At 38.8% G+C, this 11,988-nt stretch overlaps 1 protein-coding gene and 1 long non-coding RNA gene across 2 annotated transcripts in view; one reads left to right on the top strand and one right to left on the bottom strand.

The window, feature by feature from the left end:
- Nucleotides 1–548: 548 nt before the first annotated feature.
- Nucleotides 549–6,908, bottom strand: LOC106964431 (uncharacterized). The gene is made up of 3 exons (XR_001428423.1): nt 6,876–6,908; nt 4,234–4,240; nt 549–1,226 (listed from the first exon to the last, which is right to left on the bottom strand). It is a non-coding gene; the product is annotated as an uncharacterized LOC106964431 (long non-coding RNA).
- Nucleotides 5,112–11,988, top strand: part of carm1 (coactivator-associated arginine methyltransferase 1) — a 43,440-nt gene continuing 36,563 nt past the window's right edge. The window contains exon 1 of the mRNA XM_015059958.1: nt 5,112–5,316. Within this exon, the coding sequence (XP_014915444.1) occupies nt 5,175–5,316 (142 nt within the window). The 5' untranslated portion in view covers nt 5,112–5,174. The remainder of the gene's footprint in view (nt 5,317–11,988) is intronic.

Here is an 11,988-nt window from a genome sequence, read left to right as displayed (position 1 = left end):
CCCAACAGTGTCACCAGCAAAGCACCCCCACACCATCACACCTCCTCCTCCATGCTTCACGGTGGGAACCAGGCATGTAGAGTCCATCCGTTCACCTTTTCTGCGGCGCACAAAGACACTGTGGTTGGAACCAAAGATCACAAATTTGGACTCATCAGAACAAAGCACAGATTTCCATTGGTCTAATATCCATTCCTTGTGTTCTTTAGCTCAAACAAGTCTCTTCTGCTTGTTGCCTGTCCTTAGCAGTGGTTTCCTAGCAGCTATTCTACCATGAATGCCTGATTCACACAGTCTCCTCTTAACAGTTGTTGCAGAGATGTGTCTGCTGCTAGAACTCTGTGTGGCATTGACCTGGTCTCTAATCTGAGCTGCTGTTGACCTGCGATTTCTGAGGCTGGTGACTCGGATGAACTTATCCTTCGCAGCAGAGGTGACTCTTGGTCTTCTTTTCCTGGGGCGGTCCTCATGTGAGCCAGTTTCTTTGTAGCACTTGATGGTTTTTGCGACTGCACTTGGGGACACTTTCAAAGTTTTCCCAATTTTTCGGACTGACTGACCTTCATTTCTTAAAGTAATGATGGCCACTCGTTTTTCTTTACTTAGCTGCTTTTGTCTTGCCATAATACAAATTCTAACACTCTATTCAGTAGGACTATCAGCTGTGTGTCCACCTGACTTCTGCACAACACAACTGATGGTCCCAACCCCATTTATAAGGCAAGAAATCCCACTTATTAACCTGACAGGGCACACCTGTGAAGTGAAAACCATTTCAGGTGACTACCTCTTGAAACTCATCAAGAGAATGTGCAAAGCAGTAATCACAGCAAAAGATTGCTACTTTGAAGAAACTAGAATATAAGGACTATTTTCAGTTGTTTTACACTTTTTTGTTTAGTACATATTTCCACGTGTTAATTCATAGCTTTGATGCTTTCAGTGTGAATCTACAATGTCTATGGACCTTACCATAGGGGCCGCGTTTAATTGGCTAATGCCCATTTCACGTCACAGCGCAGCTACCACATACGTGACCGTCTCACAAACACAAGCTACAGTAGTAAACACATGCTAATGTACATTGTGGACTAGCAGACCGGCAGAAAGTTTTTGTGTCAGGACTCGAAAAAGAATAGTTCTCCACTGTAGGTGGGGTATCTGTACAGGCGATGTCAGGTATCCTGATAGTATTTGTGGAACTAAAATTCACAGATTTCCAAAATCTGNCTTTAGATGAAATGATTTGCTGAGAGCATTTAAAGGGTCTTATTGGGCAAAGATATCAGTCAGGGCACAACAAAAGACAGTGAAGAAGGGAATCAAGAAGAGGAGTAGATCTGAAACCAATGAAAAGGCAAGAAGAAAATTAAAGGAGCTACAGAAATGTCTAGTGAGTACTGGTTGTGTTTTACATGCAACAGCAATCACCCGCTGTGTTCTTCTCATGGTCCGGTTCTATTAAAGAGTTACAAAACCACAGACTGGCCTGGCTGAAATCCCCTCAAAACTTAGTGAAAGATTGCTTTAATGAATAAAACCAAAGTTCAACTGTTTTTGGCCTTAATTGTAAAAGGCGTATTTGGCACTGAAGTAATACTCCAAAACAGGTGTTGGCCAAGGCAGAGAAAGTTGTGGCAGCATCATGCTCTGGGGTGGGGTTTTTTCTGCTTTAGCCAATGTGGAGGAAACCATCAACAGTTTTTTATTGCAAACATTCAAGTTTGCAGTATAAGGTGTATTTTTGAAAGCTGAAAATTAAGAGGAATTTTTTTTTTAGCGTTGCCAATAGCCCACTGACTTCTGATAAAACCTAAGCCTATTAGAAGACCTGTAGGATGACCTGGACAGGGCTGGATAGGGCTGTCCACCTGCAGCTCTAACAGAGCTGGAGCATGTTAGCTATGAAGACGGACAAATGTTCCCAACTCAAGTTCTGCATACTGAAAGATGTACTTAAAAGGACTGGAGACTGTATGTACTCTAAAAAGTGCTTCAACAAATTATTAGTCTTAGTTGAAGCTGGACAACATGGCTGAAAAATGTGGCATGATAAAAAATGATGTCAATCTATATCTAGAATTATCAACAAGTTATTTTGTTTTAACTATCTGAAATCCTGCCACACTATGGGTATGACCTTTACCGTTTCATCCACTCTGTTTTGTATTTTTAAGCAGTTATGAAGGGAGGCAACCAAAGAGTGATGAGTTGATACCACCAGCCTTGCTTAGCTGCTGTGAAAAGCTGAGTGGCTAAAGCTTGTCCTCTGCCTACATTCCCCAGAATGCTGTGCGATTCTGGATCAGAGTTCAGTGAATATTCTATCTATTGGTATTGCTCACGTGCCTATTGTCATGTATAATAAGTTATTTATTATCCAGCCGTAGTTTTAGTGTAGGGGCACTAATACTTTTTATGTCATTGCATCTTTTTTCTTGTTCGGCTGAATCGTCCCAAATATAATGTTGTATTCCATAAATGAGAATCTGCTTCGATGAGGCTCTTTTGTCAGATTAAAGCACCTTTTGAAAATAACATTAAAGCAGGTATTAAACTTACTTTCCATTAAGCCCCCAGTATGAAAAGATTTATTATGTACCTGATGTACAATTCTCACCTTAAATGCTGTGTTGTCCTTGGCTGTAAACAGAAAATCATGTTAATTAACAGAAACATCAGTCTGTGCAGAATTAATCTATACAATGTGTGAACTGGGTTATTGAAATCAATTAACTTTAATGAATATTCTAATTTATTGACAATGCACCAGACTAAAGGTGGGCAGATTTATTTTGAGCTAATTTTCTGACCTAAAATCCCTGGAGTTTTAACAAGCTGACGATTTATCTTCATGAACCCGGCTGAGGTACGAGTGAGGGTCCTGTCCCACACTGGGTCAGTTTTAATCACACATTCTTACCACCTGAGTGAATATTAATAATCAACAAACAGTCCTCTCTTGTATTTTCTGTATTGTCTAGGTTTCTCAGGCAGCTACAGAACTGAAGACCTTCTGTTTGCAAAACGCTCACAAAGACCCGCTGCTGACCGGGGTTCCCTCCAGTGATAACCCATTCAGGCCTCCCAAGTCATGTGTTCTGCTTTGAGGTGTGTGTGTGACGCTCTTTTCCACAAAGAAATATTATTCACACTTTCCTGAAATGTCTTGTTTTCTTCTCACATGATGTTTATTTGATACTTGGTTCACATCCTCGTTCCCTAAACGTCTCATTTGAAAATGTATTTCCTAAAAATCAAATAAAACATGAGCTTGTGGATTCTGTCCAGGACCTTTTCATAGGTTTTGTGTTTTACTGTTACATGGAGATGTCATCGCTGACAAACATGTCATCCAGAATGGGACCACATGAAACATTTTATTCTAGTACAGCAGCAGATCTTTTGACAGTTTTAGAGGGCTTTTTTGTTTTAGGTGTCTTTGGAGATAATAACTTCACATAAATGTCAATTCATCTTTTATCTGTAGGGCTGCAAAGGAGAGAGGAACAACCAAACAGTTTCCTGTGGATTTTAACAGTGTCACTGCCATTGAAGATAAAGAAGACGACCCCACTGCTTGCAGCTGGTTTTCAGAAGGACTTTTTGACCACAAAAAAATGTTGCAGTGAAGCATAATCCCCCAAAATTATTTGCATTTCCAAAGCTTTTCCAGAATGAATCTAAAGTTAGATATTGAATTAGGCTCTACTCCTACAAGATTCCGAGACATAAAATACAATATTTTAACATGCTAGAATATTTTTGTTCACTTTGTGAGTTTATTATTCAGCAATAGTTACTTTAGTAGCATTTAAAGTACAGCAACAAATATTTATTTTCCTATTCAACGTTCTCAGTAATTTAATAGAGTTTGACATGCATTTAGCTAAACAAATGTTTTCTGATCTATTGTAAGCTTTACAGATTTGTCTCTTCATGGAAAGAGATATTTTGTTCACTTATTTTCTGTTGTATTTCAACTGCTTTTTAAATAGTTCTCTGCAATTGTAACATATTAGTTCGCTGACTTATAAAGTGCTTTGAAACATCCAAAAAAAGAGACCAAAACACATGACAATAAAATTGTTACAACATCGTTACAAGATCACACAGAACAAAATGTTAATAATGTTTCTACTGTCAACTAAGTAACAGCATTTGTTAATCATCACAAAATGTCAGATTTGAGTTGTAAATATGACATTGTCATGTTTTCAGGTGCAATGCCACCTGATAACTTTGCACTTGAACAGCAGCTTCACAATGAAACAGTCTGCTGGGCAATCATTTTATACACATTTTTTCAGCAGGAAAATGGAAACTGGTCAGAGTTGGTAGGTGATCGATAAAGCTAAATACAGGGGGAATGCTGGGAGAAAACCAGCTAACACTGCAAGCTGCTTAACACTGGGCCAGAGATTCATCTTCCAGCAGAAAATCAACCCTATATATACAGCCATAGCTACAATAAAACGGTTTAAATCAAAGCATATCCATGTGTTAGAATTGCACAGTCAAAGACTAGACCTAAATGCAATCGTGATTGTACCAAGGCCTGAATATTGATGTTTGCAGTCATTCCACCTAACATGAGTGAGCTTGAAACATTTTGCATACAACAGTTATCAATTTCTGTCCCAGATGTATGACGCTGGTACAGACATACAATAAAAGACTATTTGCAGAAAAATTCTGTTCTACAAAGTATTGTGTTACAAATAAATATGCACACCATGTTTTTCAGACCTGAATTTGTCAAGCATTTTGAAAGCCTATATCCTTTTTATTCCACTTAGCCATTATACATTGCTTCGTGTATAATAAATAATAAAGTCTATGGCTGTAAAATGATCAAATGTGAAGCATTTAGGAAAGAAACTGCTTAATACCAATTTTTATGAATAAGCAAATCTTAATGTATGATAAAAAAAGTACCTATAGATTTATTCTTAGAAATGTTGTTGAATTTATTTCATTTTAACTTAGTATTAAATGTTAAAGTGACTCAAAAATCTTCGATTAGTTACTTGTGTTTGCGTGCTACCATGATAAGCCCGGTAGGAGGCGCTGTTGAAGCAGCTCATCGGATTGATGGCTGTCCTGCCTCCAGTAGAGAGCACTGCTTGGTTGGACGTGAGCGGCGTCGACCTGCCTCTACTTCCAGATCGAAGATGGCGGTCTCTGTGTTCCGCGGCGTGCGGCTGCTCTCTATCGGAGACGCGAATGGAGACATACAGCGACATTCAGAGCAGCAGCCGCTGCGGCTAGAAGTGAAAACCTCACAAGATGCTGCCCTCATCAATCTCTCCAATGGTGAGTTGAACTGTTTGTTTCTAACAACTGCTCTCTGGAAGGTCGGCCTGATTGAACTGCTAATGCTCAGTGCTAATGTGGCCAGCAGTAGCTTTAGCCAACAAGGAGCTGTTCCATCTTGAGACCACCTCGTTTCCCTTTACTTGTCACGAGGGAACTAAAGAAAACTAAATATTTTGTAGCTTATTTGGGATTCTGAAGCCTGAACACATTGGGTTTAGGTACCATACAACGAAGTTCACTGCTTGGAATAACGCGGTCAAGAACATGTAGAGTAGTTTAACGATAAGGACGGTTGCTAAATAACGTGAACTAAAACATGCTAGTTAAACAATACCACTAGCCTAGATTTAACAGTGATGTGATAAGCTTACGTGGTTGTATCCATTTAACACCTTTGGTTTTGTGTATTTATATTTTGTCGTAATAGTGTAAGCTGTGTTTTTATAAGTCAGCATGAATCAGTTTTGTTCCCCTGGGAGCCGGGTAGGTAGGAGAGTGCTTAGCTTGAATTAGCCGCTTTGAACTGATTCGCAGCAGAGACCTGGATATATCACTTCTGACCCGCCACCGTGCTCTGCGGTCCGGGCGGCGCTTCGCACTGCGTGGCCTTTATCGGACCGTGGATTTAATGGCACACTCAAACTTTTTATAAGTAGTAGTTTTATGTTAAAGCTGTAGAGGCAGATTTGGTAGCGTAGTCACACTGGGCCCTCATTACTTATGCATTCATCTTTGTTCTCATTGGAACAATGGCTTCATCCCTTGCCCGCCACCTCATGCGTGCCGTGAAGGCAGCATCAGAGCTGCTCTGCACATTTTCCCACTTAATGTAATTCCCCTATTAAAAACAGCAACTGTCCAAGTCTACGGTTATGCAAAAAAAGAAAAGAAAAAGATTTTAAAAGGTATACTCAGCGCAACATTATTATTATTATGGCGAAAGCCAACGTCATTATATCTGTAGAAATAGACCTAAGATATATTGGAGTCGGTCAATTTAAAATACAATACAAAAGTAAAGGGAATATGAAATGGAGTATGAAAATTTAAATACAGGAGGAGAACAAGAAACCTATTTGATTTCCATTAAAATAAGACGCAATGAATTTGTGGTGTAAAATGTTGAAAATCAATCCATTAATATATGTTTATTTTTGGTAAATTTCATTAAATAACTGCTTTTCTGTTTCTTGTGGATAAAGTGTCAATTATAAAACATTCTTGAATAAACTTAACAAAATAAATACTGACAAGTTGCATTTCTAGCTAAACTGAAGTAGTTGCATAACATGTTCCTATTTACATTTAATGTGTTAAAATTTAGCTTTTTACAACAATGGACCTTACCACAGGGGCCGCGTTTCATTGGCTAATGCCCAGCCACAGTAGTAAACACATGCTAATATTGTGGACTAGCAGACTGGCAGAAAGTTTTTGCGTCAGGACTCGAAAAAGAATGGTTCTCCACTGTCAGTGGGGAATCTGTTCAGGCGATGTCAGGCATCCTGTGATCGTATTTGTGGAACTAAAATTCACAGATTTCCAAAATCTGAAACGAAATGCCTTGCTTGGATCAAAGCTTGTGCACGACCGCATTTGCAGCTCAACCGTCGTAGGTTCAAGAACAAAGGAGTGTGTGCTGGTGTAAGTATTATTGCTTTGCTTTCTTTGTGTTTAGTGAATGAAAAAAAGTCAATAACACATCCATTATGAAAACCTTTTAGCTAAGTACAGCATAATGGCAGTACCGATACAACTTCTACACCTTGAAGCCTGTCTGTTACACATTCTTATGTTAGCTGAACAGATCAATATGCAATGTGTACCGTATCTGACACACATTAAAGATTTTATTTTACCTGAAAAGGCTTTTTACTAAACTGTAATCGTGTTAGCCACGCTAGCACCGAGTACAGTGCGTCAGGCCTAGGCACACTCAAACATTTGCCAACAACAGAAATCACTGATTTCAAAAGTAACCCTCAAAACCATGAATGCCCGACTTACCCAGCCTTGCAAGAACAATAGGCACCAGTGATCTTGTCCACAGCTATATTTATGCTGAGGGTGTGAGGATCTGCTGCTTTCCTCATCTATCGGTAGCTTTTAGCTGCGACGCGCACAATGTTGGAGGCATCCCGTGACTCAAACAGCTTGATTTCGTCCAAAAAAGATGACATGAACTTGTTGGTTCCCCTGTCCATTGTCGTGGCTCATATTTTTTGAAAATCCGGCAGAAATGCTACACTAATCGACTCAGAAATACTCTGCAGAGAGTCAGTCAAAGTGAAAGACGCCATGTTTACATAGAAACTAAGCTCTGAGGCTTTGTTTGTGAGACATGCAGCCACGTGGGATTTTAGGGGTCGTTTCTGGGCGGAGCTTGGTAAGGTCCATTACATGGGATCCCTGAAAGCAGGCTAGTTCCTTGGTCTGAATTCTGCACTTAGTTTTTTTCTTATGATCAGCTTAATCAATCCCTTTTTTTAATACTGTGTGCAGGACCGTTCTAGTTGTTCTCAGTTCTTTCTGGATAGTTTTTCATTGATAACTGGATTCATGGGTTGTTTGATTTCTAAAATTTCTTTATCATGTGAATAAAAATGTTTTTAGCTCTAATTAGCTTTTACGATGGATGTTGTCCTTTTACAACTTAAACCTGCATATCACCTTCAGAGTGTCTTTAATGAGAATCAGAATCAGTGTGCTGTAACTTCACACAAGTTTCTTATTCCGGCTAAAAAAAAAATTGCAGATTGACGGTGATGAGTCAGCTGATGGTGTGCTCCTTAGCAAGCGGACGCAGGAGGGAGCGACCTCACGGTTTTAATCAGGCCCACTGTTCTGAAGACCACAGGCTCCACCTGACTCACAACACACACATCCTGACTCGCTCCTGGTGTGTGGAAGACAAATGATTCCGATTAGAAATCACACAAACGCACACATACAATAAAGGCATATTTCCAAGTAGGCCTGTCACAATAACAAATATTGCTGAATGACATTTGTCCTAGAAGTTATTGCAATAAACGATAATAATGTTGTTTTAATGCCATTTTCAAGTAATAATAATGCAGGAACCCATTCTTACAGATCAGTAGACTTTAAATTCTGTTGAACATTTAGCACTGGAACGGGAAGACATTTTAAATATCCAATATAAATAAACAAATCAGAAACAACAAGTAAAATGGATACTTTTCCTTGTAAACAAAATTGTCCTTCAAAATAAGGGCTGGTTGAGACCAAGTCGTCAGAGTGAAGACTTTTATCACCGATTTTTTGGTAGAAAATGAGAAATACTATAAATTATGCAGGTGAAAATTGTTTGTTTTAATTTATCATGCAATTAATTGATTTATTGATTATTGTGACAGGCCTGTGTCTAAGTCCTGCTGCTTCACTTGACTTTTACTGTTTAGTGAAAAAAGTAATTGCCCCATTACAGATTTAATCTGTACTTCCTTTTCTGTTGCATGTGAATGTTTCAGATCAACATGTCATAATGACAACCTGAACAGTTTCCACATGAGGATTTTATGTATTAAGGGAAAAAGGCATCCAAAGACACATGGCCAAACCTACACCAAGCAACTGGCTGTCAACTTTTGGTGGGGATGTCTGCCAAGGATCACTCTTCTTTGCACAATTGTTTTAATTTGGCCACATTGGGGGGTTTCCCAGTAGGAACAACCTGTTTAAAACGGTATGTAACTTTTACAAATATATGATTTTGACATGTCTGTCAAAATTGTCACCATGTCGAGACAGTATAGAGCAGTGTTTTTCAACATTTTTTAAGTGGAGGTACATTATTTTAATTGAAAAAATCTCGAGGCACACCACCAACCAAAAATGTAAACAAAGATATTCTGTAGCCGCCTATATTACATATATAATCATTCTTATCAAAGTCTCTTGCATAGGAATCAAATAAACACAAAAATGTATTTTTTTATCACATTTTACATTTCTTATTTCAAATTGCTCTTAACAATGTGGTCTTAAATTTACAGAAGTTGTAGAAAACTAAATTAGTTTGACCACAAGCATTCTTTAAGTTGGAATACAGAAAATCATTCTTATTCTGAAAGAAGCAGTAATATTTGTTAAAGATTTTACTTCATATTCACTGTTACAATATGAAGAGTTGCATGTACAAAATGTCAATATCTGTATTTTTTACCCGCCTAGTGTGAAACCTCTGCATGTTCGGATGAAAACAGCTGATTTCCTGGCAGAAATTGACGAAAGACAAAGCTCTTCCTCAACAGCTCTCAGTCTCTCTCTGGTTTCACTTTTTATAGTAGCCAGGCTTGAGAAGCTCACTTCACACAGACATGTTTGGGAAATGGACCCATGTTCTTTCCAACTACTGCTGAGCTTCACTGTCTTTTCCATCACCGTCGTCACAGTCTTGCTGGATACGATGCTCTCACCGCTACCTGTAACATTCATGCATCACTAATTCTCTTGTTTTAATGTAAAATGCTCTGTACCTACTGCCATCTAGTGGTTAAAAAATACATGATTACGCCGCTAGCCACTACTAACCATGGTTTCGTTCACATCGAGCTTAAGTGCAGCGGCTCCATTTCCCTCGTGTAGTGCCAGATCGACAGCCCTCAACTTAAAAGCTGCATCATACGAGTTTGAAAACATTTCTCCGTCGTGCCTGCTGCTAGCATGTGGTTGTTCTGAATGAAAATTAAAACGTTCTTCTTTGATTTACAATTTTGACTTCTAATGTCAAAATTGTAGCACCAGGGGGCTGCTAGAGAGCCCCCTGGTGGTTGAAGAAAAATACACAGAAAAGCCGCACCGGGCTACAATCCGCATGGTTCAAAGTTTAGGGGAAAAAAAAGTAGCAGCTTATAGTCCGGAAAATACGGTACCATGGGTGAAATTTAATAATTTCCACGGCACACCTGTTGATCACTCACGGCACACTAGTGTTCCGCGGCACAGTGGTTGAAAAACACTGGCATAGAGAACAGAATCGTTGGTTCAGAAAGTTCTCCAGGTCCTGAAGCAGTAGCCCTAGATCATCATACAACCACCACCGTGTTTAACTGTTAGTGTGGCGTTCCTTTTTCTGAATTGTTTTCTTGTTTTTATGTCCTATGAGAGGGAATGCTAACATTCCAAAATGTTCAACGGAGGAGTGGCTTTGGCCATTTTGGAAGCCATTTTGCCCCAGTCTCTCTGCCTTATTGTAGCCTGGTGAACTCTGACCTTAAATGATGTGAGGCCTGCTGAGCTTCCTGTTTGTTTTAGTTGTTGATGTGTTGTCTGCTGTCTGTGGACGCTTCGCCTCTGTTCCATGTTCTCCGGCAGAGATGCTTTTCTCACTGATTCCACATTAATAGATATCAATCATTTTGTTTCCTCATTGAAGTTCTTTGAATCTGGGCACAGTGTGGTGGTTTGAAATCTTGTGACCAACTTCATGTGGTCAGGTGTTAGATTTTTTTTTAAGTGCTTTCTTCAGTCTGTAGGTCTGACAGTACTTAAAATAGAAATGGAACCAAAAACATTTTTTATCACACCTAATTTATGATTTCACAAATGGGGCTAAGTATGTTTCTACATTGAACCAGATTGGAATAATCAAACTATGAAGAATGAGCTTCATAATTTGAAGTTTTCTAAGGTTTCCTTTGTCAGATGTTAAAATGAGTTTGACCTGAAAACATTGAAGCATGTGAAACTCCAGATTTCTTGGACTGCCAGCGTTTTGTCCAAAGGTCTGCTGACGCTAGACAGTACAGTCAAAACAATAACACAGTGATGTGTCTCTATTTATAGCATCAATGCAGCAAACCTTCACAATAAGAGCCCTTTCCAGGAATAAGGCAGTGTGAACTTCCTATGGCTTTACACATAGCTGTGTTGCAGTAACTTGAATACTTCCTCCACAGGTCAAAGAACGACCATTTAAAATAACCTTAACCTGCTTATTTAAATGTTAGCTGTCTTTAAAGTGATCCATAAGGAGTTGTGTTTTTCTCCTTCTGAATGAGTCCATGTCCTGAAATTCTGTAGTGACTACAGTTAGAGGAGGAGGGAGGTCTGTGTGGAACATAATTTACACCATCTGTCAGTTTTGACAGATATGAATAATAAACTCCATATAATTTCTTATTTTATTTATTTCAAACATGATAGCACTATAAAATAACAGACATGAACAAGGAATGCAAAAGACACATATTTTTGTACCATAACAATCTTAACATGATGCTGCCATCATACTGGTCATTTGACCGGAGCAGCTTCTACATGTTTGTGCCTTGAGGTAAAATGCAGACAGGACCAGGGCTGGGCGAAATAGACTTAAAGTTTTATCGAGATATTTTGTGGTAATGTTGTGACTATTTAAAATGGCGGATTGACAAAATTGATTAGCTGAAAGTCAGGATTTTGTTGAGCAGTTCCACAGTAAATGTAGTGACGTCACAGCCAAGAAAACTTACTAGGGAATAGAGACCAATGAACAGACTGGGAAATTTAAACCAAAAAAAAAAAATGAAAATATCTATACAGAACCAGGAGATGAGATAATAAATTAAATTATTTTGCACCCATAGACATTAAAAGTACATAGAATATGCTCAGTGATTCTTGAGAATAGGGACAAAATGGGTTTTAATTTTCCCATAATTT

This window comes from Poecilia latipinna, unplaced genomic scaffold (genome assembly GCF_001443285.1).
Source record: "Poecilia latipinna isolate Pla-1442-1.1 unplaced genomic scaffold, P_latipinna-1.0 Scaffold1672, whole genome shotgun sequence".
Taxonomy (NCBI): domain Eukaryota; kingdom Metazoa; phylum Chordata; class Actinopteri; order Cyprinodontiformes; family Poeciliidae; genus Poecilia; species Poecilia latipinna.
The sequence above is the reverse complement of the archived record's forward strand: the minus strand, read 5'-3'. Positions and strand labels throughout refer to the sequence as shown.